We start from the raw sequence: 23,584 nt of genomic DNA on the forward strand, positions 1-23,584 counted from the left end.
CAATTGATTATATCCCAATGACGAATATTTTAACTTTTATATTTAGGAATTCCGGAATCGTATAATTCTCACAATTTAAATTATGCTTTCACAACATATATATCAAATTAAAAGAAATTTTAAATTATCATCATTTAAAAAGAATACTAGTACTACCATTTTTCTTTTACTATTGTTTCAAAATCTAAATACCATTTTCTTAACATCACAATAACAAGTCTTCGGACTCTTGCGATATCTCCGGCTATGAACGAAGATTGACTTCGGCCATGAGTTCAAGGATGAAAACACCAATTTGATAAGGGTAATTCCCTTATCAAGATGCCGGAGACGATAAAAGAGATAAAAGAGAAGTCCCAGGAGGCGGAATCCCGTCGACAACTCAAGCTTAAACAAAGTGTGTAAAATAAAACAGAAAGAAACGTAAATTCATATATGCAATCCCTAAATTATCTAACTAAATAATGCATCTAAATAATTAAATACTAAACGTATCATATCATTCCTAATATCGTTCGTAATATCATTCACAATATCATTTATAAAAGGCAAAATACATTCTTAGGTCCTTATACTTTAGTCAAAATGTTCATTAGGTCCTTGTACAATTTTTTCGTTTTAATAGATCCTTATACTTTTCACAATATTTTTATCAGGTCCTCGTACAATTTTTCGTTTTAGTAGGTCCTTATACTTTTATCATAACTTTCATTAGGTCCTTGTACGATCTTTTATTTTAGGGACTTTTTTACATTTATCTTGGATAATAATCTAAATTTAATTAAACTTAATAAACTTTTCATATTCCATTATTTAACTTAGCATAGTCTATAAAGATAATATCATCTTGTTATCCAATAATCTCAATAAGTTGTAGAGAATAATAAAAAGGTTAACCTTGATGATTGAAGATTAAAATAGAAGTTTTTTTTAGAATAACTATCCGAATTTTCAATTGATTATTTATATTTATATTGAAAGATACATTTCCCTGAATATTTATAATCATAAGATAAGTTAAATAATAAAATTAAAAGGTTCATTAAATTTAATTGAATATAAATTATTATCTAAGATAAAATTAAATGAATATCTTAAAATAAAAAAATTGTATAAGGACCTAATAAAAGTTATAATCAAAGTATAAGGACCTACTAAAATGAAAAAATTGTACGAGGATGTGATGAAATTTATGAGAAAGGTATAAGGACCTATTAAAACGAAAAAATTGTACGAGGACCCAATGAACATTTTGATTAAAGTATAAGGATCTAAGAATGTGTTTTGCCTTTATAAAATCACATTATCATTTTCTTAACATCACAATATCGTTTGATGAAAGTTTAAAAGAGAAAACAACATTATCAGGGATATTGTGTAAGAGAGATAATGATATTACTAATATTAGATTCAGATGATATTTGAAATGATATTCTATATATGTTTGATGATATTGCATAAGAGAGAAGATGGTATTACGTAGGAAAGAAAATGATATTTGGTTAAAAAGATATTCCATCCGTTTTACAATAAGAGTCACATATTGTCATTTTGGTCTATCCTATAATAAGAGTCACATTTCACTTTTAGCATAAATGGTAAGTATATCTCACATTCCACTATCTCACTTCACTCACATTTTATTATAAAATCAATATAAAAAATGGGCCTCATATTCCACTAATTTTTACAACCTACTATTCTTTATATTTCTTAAACTCGTGTTCATATCATATGTGACTCCTATTATGAAATGGAGGGAGTATAATACTATTATGAATCATGAATAACATCATTACAATATTATTTAAGAGAGGAAATATGATATTGTGATACGAAAATGTTATTTTGGATATATCCAAAATTGGAATTAAAGTATGACCCCAAATGTCCAAGTCGGAAATCATAGTTTCACAATAAGAGTCACGTATTGTCATTTTGGTCTATCCTACAATAAGAGTCAAATTTCACTTTTAGCATAAATGGTAAGTATATCTCACATTCCACTAGCTCACTTCACTCACATTTTATTATAAAATCAATATAAAAAATGGGCCCCATATTCCACTAATTTTTACAACCTACTATTCTTTATATTTCTTAAACTCGTGTTCATATCATATGTGACTCCTATTATGAAATGGAGGGAGTATAATACTATTATGAATCATGAATAACATCATTACAATATTATTTAAGAGAGGAAATATGATATTGTGATACGAAAATGTTATTTTGGATATATCCAAAATTGGAATTAAAGTGTGACCCCAAATGTCCAAGTCGGAAATCATAGTTTCACAATAAGAGTCATGTATTGTCATTTTGGTCTATCCTACAATAAGAGTCAAATTTCACTTTTAGCATAAATGGTAAGTATATCTCACATTCCACTAGCTCACTTCACTCACATTTTATTATAAAATCAATATAAAAAATGGGCCCCATATTCCACTAATTTTTACAACCTACTATTCTTTATATTTCTTAAACTCGTGTTCATATCATATGTGACTCCTATTATGTAATGGAGGGAGTATAATACTATTATGAATCATGAATAACATCATTACAATATTATTTAAGAGAGGAAATATGATATTGTGATACGAAAATGTTATTTTGGATATATCCAAAATTGGAATTAAAGTATGACCCCAAATGTCCAAGTCGGAAATCATAGTTTCACAATAAGAGTCACGTATTGTCATTTTGGTCTATCCTACAATAAGAGTCAAATTTCACTTTTAGCATAAATGGTAAGTATATCTCACATTCCACTAGCTCACTTCACTCACATTTTATTATAAAATCAATATAAAAAATGGGCCCCATATTCCACTAATTTTTACAACCTACTATTCTTTATATTTCTTAAACTCGTGTTCATATCATATGTAACTCCTATTATGGAATGGAGGGAGTATAATACTATTATGAATCATGAATAACATCATTACAATATTATTTAAGAGAGGAAATATGATATTGTGATACGAAAATGTTATTTTGGATATATCCAAAATTGGAATTAAAGTATGACCCCAAATGTCCAAGTCGGAAATCATAGTTTATACTCTATACTGCCCCATAGTCTTTTCTTAACCAACGTCAACCTCAATCGAAGAGCCTCTCATTTCCACTGGTAAATCTGAGATCACTAATCATAAGATGAATCATTCAAATTGGAATCATGAAAATCATGTTTTAATTGTTTTCGTATTAGTTATTGTATCATATCAAGTTTGTGATGCTATCGGTGTGGTTATTGTGTCGTGTTAAACTGAAAAGAATCATGTCGCTATTGGGTTAGCGTCGTGTGCGGGTCCTAATTGAGAGTTTACTCGATAGATCAAGTTGATGTTTGGCCTTAATAGGTTGGATTGTTGTCAAATTGATAGGATAGCGACACAATTATCAGTCTTACAACTAAGCCCAAAAGAGCTTGTATTGATAAAAGAAAGTCTATGTAATGACGTGGAACGAGCATTCAATTAAGGTGTATGATCCACTTATGAATTATTCACATATGAATTGAATTTAGGGAAGAATTGCAATAGAAGTGTAAATGAAATTTTAAGGGTATGTAAGTACTTGCATATGTTATTCTAGTTTTCTAGCTAATAGTACTACTCCCTATTTTGACCCCTCAATTTGAACTTGTATATATTTTTTATAACAAAAACCACTACTCAATTCAAATTTCATTTTTCCGCGCATATTGTCATATAGTGTGTCGGGCCAATCACACACCAGTAACTCATGTCCATCAACACGGCTGCCTCCACCGGCAGTCACTCTACCTCCTCCGAGAGTACCCTCAACATTATTGTAGGTTCCTTATCGTCCAAGAAGAGGTCGGAAATTTCACTCCACGAGTCCACGGGCTCTACACGATCAGTAAATCAACCCTCCCCGGGCAATGAATTCACCAGCTTCGATGACTCCTTGCCAGCCGCCTCCCCGACCCCACGGAATATGTGGGGGGCTCTAGCTCCCCCAAAAAGGTAGTTGAGCCAAAGATGAATATTATCATAGATTCATTTGGCGACCAAACAAAGGAGGAATACAACATTGAGGATAGCCTCCACTTTGACCACCAAGGCACGGAAGAATACCGGAAGAATGCCAAGTCTGTTGGGCAGTCCGGCCCCCCTTCCCCGGGTTCTGCTTGCTCGACGACTGCGAGGCCATCTGCTAGACATTCCAAGAAACAAAAGAGATGATGTATTATGCAATGGTTGCTTGTTAATTTTATGTAGTATGTTTTTAATGGTGTTTGCTTTCTTATATTATCATGTCTTACTACTATTGTATAATCAATTTATATTAGTATACTAGCAACATTATTGGGCTTAAAAAGTAAGGTGTTGTTGGGCTTCTTGGTCAGTGTTGATATTAATTTGTGTTATAAACTCTTAACAGTTTTTAATTAATTTCAATTAAAAGTCTTCCAATTTTTAAAAAACTCATTTCATCCCATAATAGATCTTACACTTCCCTTTTTAGTTTATCCTACAAAAATGTCACGTTTACTTTTTTGAAAAAAAGTTCTCTCTCACACTAATATAAATATAATACACAAGTTAAAATCTCATGTCATTACCTAAGTATAATATTTATTAAGGGACGGAGGGAGTATAAAACTGAAATTTGAAAATAATATAGTATCATAAACATGTATGTATTGGATTATTTAAAACTTACTAAATTCAAAGTCTTTTGTTGTTATACATAAATGATTATTATACATATCTACCATTATTAAACATTATTATTAGGAGTTTGTTAGAAGATACATGCAAGCCTTCTTGGCTTTTCTCCATAGAGCAGATTGATGAAAGTAAGTTAATCTTCACCAACAAAATCAGTCACTTGCAACGAATATCGACATAGCTAAAGGTTTGACGATTTTAAGTGTTGGGAAAAAAAAGTAGAAATAATAATTCTACTATTTAGATTGTATAATTTGGTCAAATTTCAGTTAGTCTCCTCGAATATAAAAAGAAATACTATTAAATTATGAAATTTAAATATTCTCAACTGTAACATACATATATAAAACGACGTATTCGATGATCCTTAAAACAATATTATTAAATTAAAATAAGTTTACCAACTTTAAATTGTATTGCTAAATTCAATACCAACTTTAAACTATTACGAGGTAGTAAAAAATTAGTAGAAATAAAGTGGAAAAATTCAAACGATTTTAAAAAACAGAATATTATTATATCATACTCATGATGTGCAATATCAATATGGCTAAAATAGAAGTTTTGTTTTCACAATTTTCTAGACATAATTTTTCAAATTGGTTTCTCTTTTGGCGTAAATTGCGACCCTCGAAAACTGATGAAATAATGTTCGGTCATTCGATATGTATCGTAAACTTTTGGAGTAATAGCTTTTATTTTTCATTAAAAGAATCCCCAATTTTTAATAATAAATCAATAGAAAATGCTCATAAACTAATAGAGAATTGACATTAGACATCCTAATAACTAATAACATAATATTAAAAGATTTAAAATAAAAAACTTCAAGACTGTACCATCTTGTCTCCGGAGAGTAATTCAAACTTAGAAGAAAATTTTTATATCTGAATTTTAGATGTTTGATGGATTAAAATCTATCAAGATTGGGGAAAAATACACTCATTTTAGATGTTTGATAAGGTCGAGCTTCCATTTTTTTTCTACATTATACTTGGGGAATTAAACTTGAATGCACATGACTATGTCGAAAACTAAAATGGAAGTCTTTATAAGTTCTGTGATCACTCAATTTGAACCAACCATCCCCTGCTATCTTCAATCTCACCTCTTTGGATCCCAACAAGTCTTGAGTGAAGTTTCAGGGACCCAAGCTCAGTGCTCATCTTATATTCGACCCTGAATGGAACAATTCAAAGAAACGGGAACGTAGTCAGATACAAAAAGATCGAAACGCACTGCAGCCTTAGGAATTCGAACTCACCTGTTACCCTTGTATGTAATACTTCCTACAGGAGCAACACTAACTGCAGTCCCAGTGCAGAAAACTTCGTCTGCCTCAAGTAGTTCTTCAATCGGAATAGAACGCTCCTCAACCTGTCCGAATTCAGAGAGAATGTAGACCTTTCAGACAGATTGAGACAAAGGATGTCGATGGACTAGTTATAAGATCTCTTTGGGGCTGGTATACAGAGACAGAAAAGTGGCCGGGATGGCCAAAGCTCGTGTTCCCGGAAATTGAGTTAAATGTTATCCCCCCATTTAAAAGCATGAGATCTGTGGAATAACCCCTAGAAAATCACACTGATTTTACCTGATAACCAAGATCTTGTGCAATATCCATGATGCTTTTACGCGTAATTCCTTCAAGAATCGTTCCATTGGTGGGTGGAGTGGAGATAACATTGCCCTTTAAACAGAAAAAACATGTGTGTCACCATAAGTAAATAATATCATCAGTTAATAAAAAAACAGCACATATAAATCAACTGCCATTTGTAACATATCAATTTACCAGAATGCAAGAACTCAACATACACATACAAAATATAGTGCTTGTGCAGTGTTGTATACATGAGTTAAATCCATGGTATACCGATTACTAACACATCTGAACATTCTACATGAGGGAAGAAGGTGATAAATACCTTCACCATGAAAACATTAGAAGCTGAGACCTCCTCAATATCTCTTTTATTGTTCGCATCCAGGTATAAAACATCGGAGAATCCTTTATCCTTGGCTCTCTTCATCGCTTTCAACACCTACACCGGTCAAAGTTATAATCTCGCCAAAAGCATAAATGCAGAATAACAGTATCATGGGGTGAAATATGATGCACAAAAACTTAAATACATAACCATCTAATCACAAATATTTTCAGTGAGTTTTCCATAAGGTAGATCATATATATATTCTACTTCCAACCAAATATTATCGACATGTAATACTCCAAGTAATTTATTTATTGAATTTCAATTGAACTTTGTATATTTGTAAAATTTAATCATGCATAAAAATTTCCTGTTGGCTATTTAACTGACATCACACATAAAAAACATGTATTTTTAGCATCGTACCTTCATTATTCCGATATTTCATCTTGAGAAACATTGTTTTTACAGGTGGGACAAAATTAAACTAATTTGCAAAGTTTAGGATTTTTAAAATATAAATTGATCTTAAAGTCATAAATCAAAAACACTTGGGAAGAACTTTCAGTAGCCAACTTCATTTAGAACTTTCATCAAACACTTGGAAGAAAGAGGCAACACTTACATACCGGCGCATAATTCGTGACGCTCTTCACACCTCCAGCACCACCGCGTACAGCGCGATGGAACTCATCCTCAACGTACAAGCTGATCGGCGCAGTCCCTTCCTGCAACCACAACAACCAAACCTTATCCACAAACTCCTTAATATCCCCTTAATTCAATCGAATTAAAATTGAAAACGTAAACACAACCTTGAAATAGTTTCCAACTGGAGAAGCATACACCAGAAATGTGTACTCCGAAGACGGCGCCAGCCCCAAAACCGGCCCGCTCCCTATCAGCAGAGGCCGAATGTACAGAGATCCTTTTCCCGGCGGAGGAATCTGCGAAATTGCAGGAGATACAGAATGACAAACCGCAAATGCAATCGGCTAAGGAAACAAAAATAGATCGCTTATTGATTACAAATCGGCGGTTGGCGAGAGCGGTTTGCTTGACGGCATGGATGAATTGATCAACTGAGGGAGACTGCATACACATTCTGTCGGCGCCGAATTGCATGCGAATCGCGTTTTCTTGTGGGCGGAAGAGGAAGAGTCTGCCATTTTCGCTTCGGTAAGCTTTCGTGCCTTCGAAAACTCCCTGATCGATTGCATCAAAATTGAGCTTTACTCATTTAAATTCGATTAAAATTTATTAATTATTAAGTACTCATTTAACTACAACTTATAAATTCATAATTATAGTTAAAAATAAAAATAAAAATAAAAATATAAAATTAGTACAAGATTGGGAATTAATAATTAAATGAATATAAATTTAAAGGACCTGCACTAAAACTCACAACACAAATAATGAGATTTGCATATGACTCGAATCCGAGACGTTTGGCCTCAGGCGTTACGGCGCCATTTCATTCACAGTGACACACACGAGTGGGGCCCTTATTTATTTAAGATTGAGTGGGTTTGGTGGGCCTGGTGGCCCGTGTAAGACATATCCTCGCATGTTAGCCCCGTGCCTTATTTTTCATTAAATTTCCAACTTGATTTAGTTAGCAAGATTATAAGTTGAATTCATAAATTATGATCAATTCATCATATCTGCATATGTAAATGTAAAGATGTATTTCTGACAACCTAAAATTAGATCGAATTTTATAAAAGTAAAATATTTATTTGGAAAAAAAATAGTTATTCTACACACATTTGATTTAACATAAATGATTATATTTCTCAATTTTATCGTTTTTTTTTTGCATTAAGCATTGAGTGAATTAAAACACACTTTTCAAGCATCAGAATCTTACAGTGAAATTAAATTATAAGTAATAAGTATATTTCAGTTATTATAAGTAATTATCAGTTTTCAGGTAAAATAGTCTGTTATAGGATTATTATTACAAATATGTCCATCTATTTAATACTATTGTTTTGCATAATTATTATTATTAATGAACCATAATTAAAATCCGAAGCTTAAAATGTTAACATGTACTCAAATTATAGATATAGAACGTAGACATGCATATGATACTAAGGCCACTCGCAGTCACGAGCAACAATTTTCGAAATCTAAGGCACGAGCACAGACGTAGGCATGGCCCGAGTCTATGATCCACCGTTCGCTTATCGTCTACTATCTCGTTTTTCGAATTTTTTAGCATCAATATATACCGGAGAGCTATAACAAAATATACTTGTGATTTAATAAATTTTAAATAAATAATAGAATAAAAAAAAGTTAGTTTGTCAACTTGTGAGTTGTGCCATAAAACTCTCATTTATTGTTCATCACTCCAAATGCAAAATAACTCCAAAAACACTGTAAAAAGAAACAGAAGAATACCTGTCCATAATTCAAGACTCCAGCAGAAGGATTCAATTCAATATTCCCAAAACGACTGAGTTGACCCGCCTCGAACTCGTTTTCTTCTCCACACTTCATCACATACATATAATCAGTCTGCACCAAACCAAATCCCAAATTCTCCCACTCCATTTCTTCCTCCACCACACTACACTCATTCATTCAACAATTCAAAATCACTATTAACATAAATCAATCAAATTTATCAAATTAAATTAAACACTACCTCTCTTGTAGAGGAGACGCAGCTTGACCTCCCAAAAACCTCACCCCAATCTGAAAAATTCACCAAAAATTGAGTGAACCTTTTCAAGTTAATGCAGAGAGCTCTGTTTTGGAAAGGAGGCAAACAAACCTGTGATTTGTAGGGAGGTGTTGCTGTAATCCTGCGTATGATTCTGCTGCTCACGGTTTTGAAAATCATGTTTGTTTGATTTTTGGAGAGAGAGAGGAAGTTGAGAGTGAAGAGGAGGAAGAAGGGGTATGGATTGTCATGCAAATTTGCTATTAAATCTGCTTGTTGGCCTAACTTTTTTGGAACAGTAAATGCAGTGATACGAATCTATTAATATACATCTACTGATCTACCTGTGATTGATTCTATTGCTATTATTTCTCCATTTATGGAACCTGCTGACTAGGCTGCAAATTCGGATCAGACCTATACTATTCACATGATATGTCAATTATTCGATCCAAGCTAGAGATATCCACACTCCACAGATCATAGAAAAAGTCTAGCTTTAATTAATTATTCATCATCTTCTTATCACTTAGTACTTTTTAAATTTGATTTTTTATAGATCTATTTAAATTATGATAATTATTAAATTGAGTACTATTAATAATTAAAATTTTAAAACTACATTGGTTTTTTTGGCTTATTTTTGGTTGTACTCCCTCTGTCATGTCTCATATTTGACCGACACGAATTTTTGAGAAATTGTTTAACTTTATGTAGTAAAGTGGGTAAAAAAATTAGTGAAATGTAGAATCTACTTTTATATATTGGTTTTATAATAAAATGTGAGTGAATTGAGTTAGTGGAATGTAGCGTGCATTTACCAAATATTGTAAAAGGGAAATGACACATTTTTTTACGGACGTACGAAAAAGAAAAAACGGGACATTTAATGGCAGACAGAGGGAGTAATTTATAATTGAATTTATGATAATTAAATATAGTGAACTAAAGTTTTTCAATTTCAAAACAATTTTGAAAGAGTGCAAATTTGACTGGTAATTTACTCCAACATATCATAAAAGAGAATAATTTGGGCTTAATGAGATAGAGATTTACACCGATTCTGCCATTCTTATTTACATTCATAGCATTTATACTTACTAAATTAGTCTAAATAAGTTTTAGGATCACTCAATTTGAACCAACCATCCCCTGCTATCTTCGATTTCACCTCTTTGGATCCCAACAAGTGTTGAGTGAAGTTTCAGGCACCCAAGCTCAGTGCTCATCTTATATTCGACCCTGAGAGGAACAATTCAAAGAAACGGGACGGTGTTAGCGACAAAAAGATCGAACGCACTGCAGCCTAAGGAGTTGGGACTCACCTGTTACCCTTGTATGTAATACTTCCTACAGGAGCAACACCAACTGCGGTTCCAGTGCAGAAAACTTCGTCTGCGCCAAGTAGTTCTTGAATCGGAATAGAACGCTCCTCAACCTGCCCAGATTCAGAGAGAATATAGAGCTTTCAGAGAGATTGAACCAAAGGATGTTGATGCATCAGGAAGATCAACTAACAAGAAAGTATGTAATTGGTTGGTATCATCACAAAAGCATTTAAGCATCTGTATCGTACAGTGGAAGCACCAGGTAACTATAGCTATCAAAGTAGGATAAGTAGCTAATTTATAATGATAATAACCTTTTTCTTGTAGGAAATGGACTAGTAAAAAGATCTATTCGGGGCTGATATACAAAGACAGGATGGGCGAAGCTCTATTGCATCCAACAATACCACGATTGGCTAAGTGATTTCACATTCCGCTACGAGTTAAGCATGTGTTCCCGGAACCAGAGTTAAACGTTAGCCTAGCCACATATTTAAAATCATGAGTAACACCCCCTAGAAAATCCCATTGATTTACCTGATAACCGAGATCTCGTGCAATATCCATGATGCTTTTACGCGTAATTCCTTCAAGAATTGTACCATTGGTGGGTGGAGTGGAGATAACATTGCCCTGTAAACAGAAAAAGCATCTGTGAGTCACCAGAAGTAAATATATCATCAGTTACAAACAATACAACACATATTAATCGACTGCCATAGTAACCTAACCCTTAAAGAGTTAAATGCATGTCATACTGGCATATCTGCTGAACATTTACATGAGAGGATTGGGTGATAAATACCTTGAGCATGAAAACATTAGAAGATGAGACCTCCTCAATGTCTCTTTTGTTGTTCGCATCCAGGTATAAGACATCGGAGAATCCTTTATCCTTGGCTCTCCTCATGGCTTTCAACACCTACGCGATATGAAAACAATATGCATCAAGCATACGCAGAATCACACAGTATACGGGTGAAATATGATGCAAAAAACCTAAAAAACAAAACCATCTTAACACAAAATATTTCCTTAGGCCAGAGAGTTTTCCATAAGGTAGATCATGTGCTCTACATCTAACCAAGTATTTTTCGATATGTAATAATTGCATATTTCCATACACTTCACCTAAACTTGAGAAAGATAGAGATTTTAGAGCCAAAAAAAAGTTTCTAGACTAATTACAAGATTAAATATTGACCAAATATGATTATAGCAGTTCATGGTCTCATGCTTTACTTCTTTTTCTAATTTATGACCTCAATTTTAACTCATTAATTTATTTATTGAACATCAAATGAACTTTGCAAATTTGTTAATTTTGTCATGCTTCAAAAATTCCATATTGTATATTCTATCCAGTCGCCACTTTCTTTCTGAACTTACGTCAAACACTTGGAAGAAAGAGGCAAAATGTACATACCGGCGCATAATTCGTGATGCTCTTCACACCTCCAGCTCCGCCGCGACCAGCGCGATGGAACACATCCTCAACGTACAAATTGATCGGCGCCGTTCCTTCCTGCAAACCAAAACAATCAAACCTTAACCACAAACTCCTAATTCAATCGGATCAAATTAAAAACATACACACAACCTTGAAATAGTTTCCAACTGGAGAAGCATACACCAGAAATGTGTACTCCGAAGACGGCGCCAGTCCCAGAACCGGCCCGCTCCCTATCAGCAGAGGGCGAATGTACAGAGATCCTATTCCCGGCGGAGGAATCTGCGCAATTTTAGGAGATAGAAAATGAAAAACTGCAAAGGCAAATCAGCTAAGGAAACAAAAATAGATCGCTGATTGATTGATTACCCAACGGCGGTTGGCGAGAGCGGTTTTCTTAACGGCATGGATGAATTGATGAACTGAAGGAGACTGCATACACATTCTTTCAGCGCCGATTTGCATACGAATCGCGTTTTCTTGTGGGCGGAAGAGAAAGAGACCGCCATTTTCGCTCCGGTAAGCTTTCGTGCCTTCGAAAATTCCCTGATCGATTTGAACACAAATTGGCTTCGTTAATTTTAATAAATTAATAATCAAATATTATAAAAATAAAAAAAATTGAAGTTAATAGTAGATGTGGGGCCATTATTTAATTAAGATTGAGTGCGTGTGATGTGCCTGGGTTGCACGTGTAAAACCAAGTTAGCCCAACGCCTTATTATTCATTGAATTTCCAACTTGATTTAGCTGTCATATATTTCATTATTTTCTAAGTTACTATGCACTAGCACCTAACCCAATGCCTAATTAGTCACATTTAATAAGTTCAATTTTCTTGACGAATGCTCTAAATTGTAGGATTATTATGAATCCTATTTCATTATTTCACTATTTAGTACTACTCCTGCTAAGTATAAAAAATGCTATTGAGAATGAAGAATTAAAAAAAAGTGGGACGACTGAAAATGAGACATGCACGGGATTCTAAGGGCACTCGCATTCACGGACAACATTTTTCCGAATCTACGAGCGCGGACCATCTATTGTGGGAGAGATGCGGCTAACATGAAATCGGCCGATCCTAAAGCGCCATGTGGTACCGTTTGTTTAAATATTTAGAATTTTGGTTTTCTTCCTATTCTCTTTCTGTTTTAATTGTTTTCATGACCTAGAATTTGTATGGCCTTGTCCAATTTATGATTTGTGGAATGTGGGGTATCTGGGGTCTAATATACAAAGATGATATATCACGTGAATAATATAGAGCATATGATATATCACGTGAATAATATAGATATAGGTTTGATTTCTAATATAGGCCTATAGCAAAACAGCACCACTAGCATAACAATTGAGAAAAAGTAAACAAAAAGATAAAAAAAAATTTTAATTTGGCCACTTGTACCATGAAACTCTCAGATCAAAAATTGAACAGAAAACCAAAAAAGAGTAAAATGGAAAGTTGGGCAACATATGCCATGAAACTCTCAAATCATTAAAACATACATTCAGAAAACAGATGAGAGAGAAGACAAAAAACATTTATTATGGCATTTTTTTATCAAAAAAAATCCAAATAATACTAAAAAAGGAATACCTGTCCATAATTCAAGACTCCAGCAGAAGGATTCAATTCAATAGTGCCAAAACGACTGAGTTGACCCGCCTCAAACTCGTTTTCTTCTCCACACTTCATCACATACATATAATCAGTCTGCACCAAACCAAATCCCAAATTCTCCCACTCCATTTCTTCCTCCACCACACTACACTCATTCATTCAACAATTCAAAATCACTATTAACATAAATCAATTAAATTTGTCAAATTAAATTAAACACTACCTCTCTTGTAGAGGAGACGCAGCTTGACCTCCCAAAAACCTCAATCCAATCTAAAAATTTCACGAAAAATTGAGTGAAAATTTGGATGTTAATGCAGAGAGGTCTGTTTTTGAAAGGAGGCAAACAAACCTGTGATTTGTGGGGAGGTGTTGATGTAATCCTGCTTAGGATTCTTGTGGTTGCGGTTTTGAGAAACATTCTTGTTTGATTTTTGGAGAAAGAGAGAAAGTTGTGTTTGAAGAGGAAGATTTGAGATGGATAGACATGCAAATTGGCTATTTAATCTGATTGTTGGCCTAACTTTTTTTTACACTATATATGTTGTGATACGTATATATCTTTGAAGTTGCATCTACGTGTGATTGATTCAATATTTCTATTGATATACTTGCGGACTCAAGACCTATATTGTTCACGTGACATATCAGCTTAGAAATATCCACTATCCACGGGCCTCGGATGAGGTCCGACCTTAATTAGTTATGTATGATTTTATCACTTACTTTTCCGAATTTATTTGCATTGTTAATTTTTTTACTATTTATATATTTATTTAAATTGTAATATTTCTAAAACTAATACTCCTATACTATAAGTTAAAGTAATTGTAATTACGGACCTTAATATTTTCTCTGTCCCATAAAAGCATGAAAATTACTCCTACTTTTTGTTCTTTCTCTACCACAATTTGTTACAACAAATACTCTTATTGTCGTAATTTATGTAAGACTCTTTTTTTGTCCACTCACAATACATATAACACTATGACCTTTTTTCTAAACTCAAAATATAAATAACACAAATTTTTTTATAAATCATCTAAAATATGTTCGTATTTTGTGTAATGGGGGAATATAATGTATTTAAAATACAAAATATAAATAATTGATTATAAAATGATCATATGAATGTGTAATTTATTTACAACTATGAAAGTAGGAATGGGTAACTTATTTATTAAACAGTACTATGAAAGTAGGAATGGGTAACTCATTTACTACTACTATGCTTCACTCCAACGGTGAGTGATAGAGACTTATTTTACTAATTTTACTAAAACAAAAACTAAAAAGTAAATAAAAGAATAAATAGGTATGAATGTGGGACACTAATAACACGTGAATAAATCATAAAATGTCAAGATGATCATAAATGGTAATGGTATAGCATGTGGTCGTTTTTGAGGTAGTGTAATATAAATACAAAAATAAAAGCAATGAATGTAATATAAATACAAAAATAAAAGCATTTACCAAAAATACTATACAAATAAAATAGCTGACAAACACAATAATTAAAGCAGAAGTAAAAGGACACAACATTATAATCATCAATAACTCCTTTTTAATACTATAAATATCCATCAACAAATAAGAGTTTTATTTTTTATGGCATAATATGAATCTCACTTTGATATGGAGTATTAATTTATAATGAAATGTAAGTATAATAAATTAATGAAATGTAACATACTTTCATTTATAATTAAAAGTGAAATCAGACTTTTATAAATGAACAAATCAAAATAGCAAAATGAGATTTTTAATATCGAACAAAAGAGTATTTTTCAAAACATGATGCTACTGTGTTAGTAGTTGATAAGATGATTATTTGATTTTATTGATAAGCATAATTTGAGAAAGGAACTATATATTTTGTCTTTAATTTGGTTGATAAATGCCTAGCTGGTTGAGGAAAATACTAACTGTAATAAAAAGGGGTTGGTCGATACAATGGATTTGATAGAGATGGGTACGCTGGATATGACAATTAATTAAGTATTAAATTTCATAATTTACTAATCAAACCAAATTTCATGAACTAAATTACTATTGTATTCTTGAAAAAAACAAGGTGGCATAATGAAATATATTCGAGATTTGTGAGTGATATAATAAGTAAAATATTGCGTTTGAGTTACTATATTAATTCATTTTACATTTCATTGTTTATGGATGTAATTATAGAGAGAATATTTTATGATAAATAGCAATACTCTTTAGAAAAAATACTACTTGTTTAAGAATTAATGAGGATTCTTAGATAGGAATCTGTTGAAGAATTTAATGCAGGCAACCAACCAACCACTATCTCCAAATTGTAATGCTATATATTTTCGTAGAAAAATAAATCTCTTACTTTATTTCTGCACATTCATGTTTCTATAGTATTAATGAAGGTTACAAAAAGTCTAGATTCAAGCAGTGTATAAATATAGTTGTAATTTATTTCACCAGCTGCCGTATTGCACTACAAACTTCAGTACATTAATTACTCTACTAAAACGTGTTCGATTCAAATTCATTTTTTGGACTTGGTACTATTTATTTGTAGGTATGAATCTGGATTTGGAGACATTTTATTTATAAATTTATTGTTTAGTATCATAAAAATTTTGAATTTGAAATTAAATTAGTGTATTTCAATCCCTTCTTATTATACAATTTTAATTTTATGGCTAAATAAACGTTTAAGTAATTGAATATTAAACAAACACATGTTGCGCGTGCACAAAACACTAAAATGCACACACACAACACATGTCACACAATATTGCACACGTACTGCACACAACACAAACACATAATGCTCGCACTGAACTCACACCTCACAACAGGGGCGGATCTACACTATAAGAGGGTAGGGCTAAAGCCCTTACCCATTTTTTTTTTTTTTTTTTTTGTATTTATAAATTTTTAAAAGTTTTAAAAAATCAGGTTAAGCCCTTATTAAGGTGATGCTAATGTAGAACAAATTATCTTGAAATAATTAATAGAAAGAGCTGAGATTAATGAAAGAAGTAAAAATTTGCAGAGCACTAACAATGGTGGATGATTATTGTGAGAAAGAAGATGACTTTAAAGTTAAATAATACATATATAGGTACAGAAAATTAAGCCCATCACAGGAAATAAATAAAATTCAGCCCAAGAAGTGTTAGACAAGTGAGTATAAATAAAATTCAGCCCATAAAAAGGTTCAAAATACAATTTGATTTCAGCCCAAAATAAAAAAATACTACTTAAAATAACTAATTAAAAATAACTCAATAACAAAAAGTAAATAAAAAAAATGAGAAAAGCAGCAAAACTGAAAATCCCTAATTCCAAAATATCTCTGAAACGTCTCTTCGCCGGCGAGGCACGACGCTGCGGACAGCCGCCGCCCGCGCCATCCGAAGGCTCGGAACGCCGCTTCTCTGTTCTACACGGCGACACCAGCGTTGCTGCTTGCTGCACGGAGACACGGCGACACCAACGCGGCAACGCTCCTCTGCTCGACTGCACCTCAAGCCCTAGTGGAGCCCTTACTGGCAATTTTTTCTGGATCCGCCCCTGCCTCACAATATTGCGCACACAACACAAACACGACATGGACACTCGCTCACACATCAATAGCATATGAAAATAAAGTAGCGTGAACAACAATCAATAAAAGTATATGTTAATTTTTGGTTAGCTTTTATTTATCAAATAAATAATTTTGAATTAGAATATATACTTAAACTCATCTGTTTAAGACAGTGTTTTAAAAACTGGACCGGACTGGCCTGTTCGACCGGTTCAACCGCGAACCGGTAGGCAGTCCGGTCCGGTTCACCACTAAAAATCACTAGCACATTGAATCGCCGCGAACCGGTGGAACCCGTCGGTCCGACCGTGAACCGGAAACCGGTTTTTCACTTTTTCAAAATATTTTTTTAAGATTTGTTGTTGCTAGAACTTGAACACATGACCTCATCTCTAAATACATACTCCTTTACCACTCTACCACATGGTCATTTTGAAATATTATGAACATTAATTATTCTTATAAATTAAATCTGAAATTCTTTTTCCACCGAAACTAATAATTCATTTTAATTTTATATTCTTTTAAGAAATTGTTAATTATAATATATTTCTTATATTTTAATTATACTTTTACAATCACTAATATTTTACAATATAGGAGTTTATAATTATACATGGAGTTTAATACTAGTTTTTGATATTGTGTATTATAATTTATTATTGTATTTAAACTGAACGTCATTAAATATTCTAATATACTAGTATAAGACTTGTTTTCTATAATAATACTATTAAATGTATAATACTATAATATTTATTGATAAAACATTTAATTAAATTTTATTATTTTCTATATATATATATATATATATATATATATATATATATATATATATAAACAGTATTCCGGTTCAACCAATAGTTCGACCAGTGAACCGGTTGAACCAGTGAACCAGTAACGACGCCGGTTCGCTTGCCGGTCCGGTTTTTACAACATTGATTTAAGATGTTTATTTTTTTTTAATGTTGACTTTTGTCTTTCCTTAGTAAAATAACCAATTACATTCTATCTTTATATGTCAATACACTAAACAAATCTAAAGAAAATCTCATATGATATTGAAAAATGGTCATGCCGAGTGAATGAGCCGAGAGATAGTAATTATATATTGATTACTTAAATATTAAACAAATAATTTGAAGTTAAATTGGAATATTATTACTATATCGAATTCAATTCTGTAACATTAGAGCACCCACAACGCGGGCCGCCCGCGTTCCGCGTTTCGTGCCGGCAGAACGGAACCGGCGCACCACGCGTTGCGGAGGTGCGTTCCGTCTCCGTGTCGTGCCCATGCCGTCGCCGCGAGACGCGGCACGGCTTGTGTCGCCACGCGCTTCGGCGACGTGGCTCGCCCTGCGTCGTGCGTGACGCCCACTCGCCGGCCCGCGAGTGGGCGTCGTCACGCTGACGCAATAAATTCATTTTTTTTTAAAAAATAAATTTTTAAAAAATATTTTTTATTTATAAAAATTGTTTTTTATATTTAAAAACAATTTTTACAAATAAATGAATACTATAAATTCGTATTAGCCCATATATATTTGATGGGCTTGCGAATTTATGAAACTCATTCTTGGTTGTCTCTCTTTTATAGAGACATCCTTGAATGTTTCATGTTCCACTTTCGATGTGGGACAAACTCATTCTTGGTTATCTCTATTTTATAGAGACATCCTTGAATTTATGAAACTCATTCTTGGTTGTCTCTCTTTTATAGAGACATCCTTGGATGTTTCATGTTCCACTTTCGATGTGGGACAAACTCATTCTTGGTTATCTCTATTTTATAGAGATATCCTTGAATGTTTTATGTTCCACTTTCGATGTGGGACAAACTCATTCTTGGTTATCTCTATTTTATAGAGACAACCTTGAATGTTTTATGTTCCACTTTCGATATGGGACAAACTCATTCTTGGTTATCTCTATTTTATAGAGACATCCTTGAATGTTTTATGTTCCACTTTCGATGTGGGACAAACTCATTCTTGGTTGTCTCTATTTTATAGAGACATCCTTGAATGTTTTATGTTCCACTTTCGATGTGGGACAAACTTATTATTGGTTGTCTCTATAAAATTGTATTTTAAATTATGTCATTTTTTAATTTTTTTTAGGATTTTAATTATGTCTTTTTCTATTTTTTTGAATTTTAAGTTGTAATGTTATTTTAATTTTAATGAAGTGTGTTTGTTTTAGTTGAATTGGGTTGGAAATAAAAATAAAAAATGAAATTGAATGAATAGTAATTTAAGGAACGGTTAAGGAACGGATAAGAAACGGAGGGTTGCAGGTTTCGTTCCTTAGTTAAGGAATGGAGTAAAAAAGTACAGTGGGGCCCGCAAATAGTAGTTTAAGGAACAGTTTAGGAACGGTAGGGGAACAGCGTTGTGGATGGCCTTACAAGTGACTAAAATTCTATTAAACCAAATTCAACAAACCATAGACGCCAGTTTTTAAATGACACCCACATTTTTGAAGTGTGATTATTGATTTATCATTTATGTGTTTGAATCTGTGACATCATGAATTTATGGCGTTAGTTTTGGCACTTGGAGGGGTTTCTTAATATGATTAATAATGAATTTTTGGATGCTTTTAAAATAGGACTAATAATGATTTTTTGGATGGGTTTTTGAATAGGATTAATAATGATAGTATTTTGGATGGGTTTTTAAACAGGATTAATTATTTTTTTATTGCGATTCTAACCCTCAATTTATTGTATGGTGTTTTACATATTGATCAATTGCGTTTTATTGTTAGTTTTACGGACCACTTGAGATTGTAGTTAGTACTTTCATTTTTTTCAAATTTTCATTTTTTTTCTTTAATTTTATTTTTATATATTTTACTTTACTTTTGTAATCATCAACTAAGATTTCTTGCATCCCATTGGGTATGATTATATTTTATAGTTTTCATTTATTAGTTTATATATCATGGTTTATAACCTCAAAGCTAGCTAGGGCATATCTTTTTTCTAACTTTATTTTTTAAATAAAAAAAATTAAAAACAATCTCAATATGTTTTATTTTTATTAAACAATGGAAAATACTGGATCTTATCCATATATATTGTGTGATAAAAAAAATACTACCATCATAACAAAAAGTCACTACGTAACAAAACATATACATAGATTTTCTTAAGTAACTAAACATGTTTCATAACATATGATTACACTAAAACTTCATCACTATATCACAAGTTTATCCTAATGTTGCCATTTAGATAATGATTCGGAAGGAGATTAGAAAGGGAAAAAATGTACATAAATAAATTGGTACAATGATTAAATAAAACGTTTTTCTCGAATATTGTCAAAAAGATAAACCCAAAGATCATGATGGAGATGGCCACTCAAAGCCATTGTTGACACCTAAACACCCATCTTCTATCCAATATTCAATAATAGAATATCTTCTTTCCATAATTCCATAATAAATAGAATATTCCTTTAATTTAAATTTTGATTTAGAAAATAAAAAGTACTTATAATTACTTAGCTAAAAAAAATGGCTTATGTTGTTGCACAGCAGATAATTAAGTAATCCACATCATGTCGCAATTGTTTGTACAAGTTCAACTGATGCCATAATCTATGTCAATTTAATTCGATTTTTGACTAGATATATAAGTCTCGGATCTAAATAGATCGATATATAAAACGACAATTTGAATGGTCCAATGTCAATTTATATGAATTAATTAGGATAACAGTGTCCTAGCGTTTTCTATGATGTTCATATCAAATTAGTACAAGTATGTCTCGTGTAATCGTGTTGTTGGAGTATCATTTTTGTGTTAGCGTTTTCATTGATTTAGGTTAGCTAGTGTTGAGTTGTGACGTTATCTCATTGTTTTTTTCTTATTATTAGGGATATTGACTCTTAATGTCATGAAATTTTTTTAAAAATTGTTTTTTTCCTGAACTTAATATATATTATCACGAACTTAAATAATTGTTGAATTTTTCCTACCAGTGACAAATTCTAACTAGATTAAAATGAGATGAATAACCATATTTGGTATCTAGGGACTTTGTAATTATATCATTATTATTTTTCGATGATAATCATATATCTTGTGTGATATAATAACAAATAAAATGCGTGGAAAGTCAAAATTGAAATCGCAAGTATAGGAGTAGAAGTTAGTAGAATAAAAGAGAAAGATGTGTATGGCTACTTCCAAAAAAGATGGATTAATGATATAATATGGAAATTTATAACTCTCTTTTTTTCTCATTAAAGGATAGAGTGACAATCTTGTATACATTCATGAATCATAGCTAAGGTCTCCAGCTCAGCCAAACTCTGGAATAACAATCTCATAATTGACCCTTTTTTTATTTTGGCTTTTTCCTTCTATTTCGTGGGAACTCTAAATATTAATAGTAATATATAACATATGGATATTATAAATAATTTTTTATAAAATACCAAAAATAGGTGGTGATGACCGGACGATCCTCACAAACTCATCAAAAAGGCTGACATCATATTCATATCCAATCCTAATCTTAGAAAAGAAAGCAAAACGACATAGACAACCAACGTGGGGCATCCACATTCAAAGCAAGAAAACAAACACAATAGAACTAGAGACATAACATGCACTTATGCATATTAAATATCAAGAACTTGAAGTGAAATCAAAATGATAAAATATTTCTCCTCTAATTAGTAGGCTAGAGTTCCAAACAACTAGAGATATTGATTTGCGTTTATTTGTGTGACAGTGGGTGCATCTATAACTTCGAGCCCTCTTGATATCAGTTGTAATTTCCTCATATCTATAGTATAGGAGTTTATTTGTAATTTCCTCCCTTATATAAGAGTTAATTTTTTAAAAAAACTTTAAAATGGTATTGATTTTTTTGTTACAAATACTCAAATCTAAATGAAAGCAAACAAGATAGTAACAATGCAAAGTAAATCGCAATATAAATAACAATAAAAATTAATGACATACACCTTAAGTAAAAAAAATACTAAAAACAACTATATATGAAAAGCAACGAGAAGCATCACACATCCGGGTGTTATCTGCTAACCTATTCCGAACACAAGAATAACGTAACTCTAACAAGTACTCCACTTAAAAACTATCAAAAGACAAGACTTGCTAACTGAAATTGGATTTTTCCAAAATTAGGAGATGTGGTTTTTTTGGAAAGTTCCTATTGTAGCACATATTAATTATGATGGTAAGAGCATCCACAACCGTGCTCTTGCCAGCGGAATGGTTGTGGGTCCGGCCCCACTTTTTCTGTCTGCTCTCTGGCAAAAGCATAACACTCACAGTTGTGCTCTTCCGCAAGGACGAGCACAATTAATTTAAAATTCAATTAAACAAAAACATTTCCATAATACTAAAATTCATTAGAAAACCTAAATAATATTACAAATGACAAATAAAATAAAAATGACATAATTAAAATCCTAAAAATTAAAAATTAAAAAAAACCACTACTCGTTGTCGAATTTCGCCCACATGTGTTTGATTAGGTCTTCTTGTAGCTAAATGTGGGTTCGGGTATCGCGCATTGTGTGCCTTGTCTCGATCCTCTGGCCAACCGTCGTATGTTCACCTCGGCGTGGGGGAGACCTCACTGTTGAGCTTCCGGCTTCATCCTAGTCGTAGAAGCTAGCCGCCCTCGGCCCTTCGTCGGCTATAATCATGTTGTGTAAGATAATACACGTGAACATGATGTCGGCGATATTATTCACGTACCACAGCCGAGTCGGGGCCTTCACAATGTTGAATCGGGCTTGAAGGACCCCGAAGGCTCTTTCGACGTCTTTCCGCGCGGACTCTTGACGCTGCGCACAAAGAACCCGTCTCGGGTCGTGCGGGTTGCTGAGCGTCTTCACAAAAGTCGACCACCTTGGGTAGATACCATCGGCGAGATAGTGACTCATGTGGTATGTAGTTCCGTTGACGGTGAAGTCGATCGCCGGTACTACACCATTCATCACATCATTGAAGAGGGGTGACGAATAGAGCACGTTCAAGTAGTTGTTGGCTCCGGCAACGCCGAAATATGCATGCCAAATCCATAGGCGGTGGTCGGCGACCGCCTCAAGGATAAGTGTTGGGCCGCTGCCTTTGTGACCGCTTAAGTATTTATAGATGATTTTGGGGGAAAAAATAAAAAAAAATCCAAAAAATTCAGAAAAACGGGCAAAAAAACGGCAATATTTTTGGGATTTGGAAAACAATTTTTTTTTATTTTTATCATTATTTATAATTAAATAACAAATTTTAAA

General features: G+C 32.7%; 2 protein-coding genes across 2 annotated transcripts; both read right to left on the reverse strand.

The window, feature by feature from the left end:
* Nucleotides 1–5,572: 5,572 nt before the first annotated feature.
* Nucleotides 5,573–9,895, reverse strand: LOC121759989 (branched-chain-amino-acid aminotransferase 2, chloroplastic-like). Its single transcript, XM_042155586.1, has 10 exons — nucleotides 9,438–9,895; nucleotides 9,309–9,358; nucleotides 9,062–9,230; nucleotides 7,679–7,855; nucleotides 7,465–7,596; nucleotides 7,279–7,377; nucleotides 6,644–6,760; nucleotides 6,310–6,405; nucleotides 5,980–6,092; nucleotides 5,573–5,894 (listed from the first exon to the last, which is right to left on the reverse strand). Exons 1-10 carry the CDS (start codon nucleotides 9,504–9,506, stop codon nucleotides 5,780–5,782), a joined length of 1,137 nt encoding a protein of 378 aa, XP_042011520.1. The 5' UTR covers nucleotides 9,507–9,895; the 3' UTR covers nucleotides 5,573–5,779.
* Nucleotides 9,896–10,313: 418 nt separating this feature from the next.
* Nucleotides 10,314–14,289, reverse strand: LOC121762694 (branched-chain-amino-acid aminotransferase 2, chloroplastic-like). Its single transcript, XM_042158656.1, has 10 exons — nucleotides 14,081–14,289; nucleotides 13,952–14,001; nucleotides 13,705–13,873; nucleotides 12,474–12,650; nucleotides 12,255–12,386; nucleotides 12,081–12,179; nucleotides 11,460–11,576; nucleotides 11,192–11,287; nucleotides 10,652–10,764; nucleotides 10,314–10,568 (listed from the first exon to the last, which is right to left on the reverse strand). The coding sequence occupies exons 1-10, from the start codon at nucleotides 14,147–14,149 to the stop codon at nucleotides 10,454–10,456; spliced, it is 1,137 nt and encodes a 378-aa protein (XP_042014590.1). The 5' UTR covers nucleotides 14,150–14,289; the 3' UTR covers nucleotides 10,314–10,453.
* Between the last annotated feature and the right edge of the window lie 9,295 nt (nucleotides 14,290–23,584).

The sequence above is a fragment of the Salvia splendens genome, chromosome 13, assembly GCF_004379255.2.
Source record: "Salvia splendens isolate huo1 chromosome 13, SspV2, whole genome shotgun sequence".
In the NCBI taxonomy this organism is placed as follows: domain Eukaryota; kingdom Viridiplantae; phylum Streptophyta; class Magnoliopsida; order Lamiales; family Lamiaceae; genus Salvia; species Salvia splendens.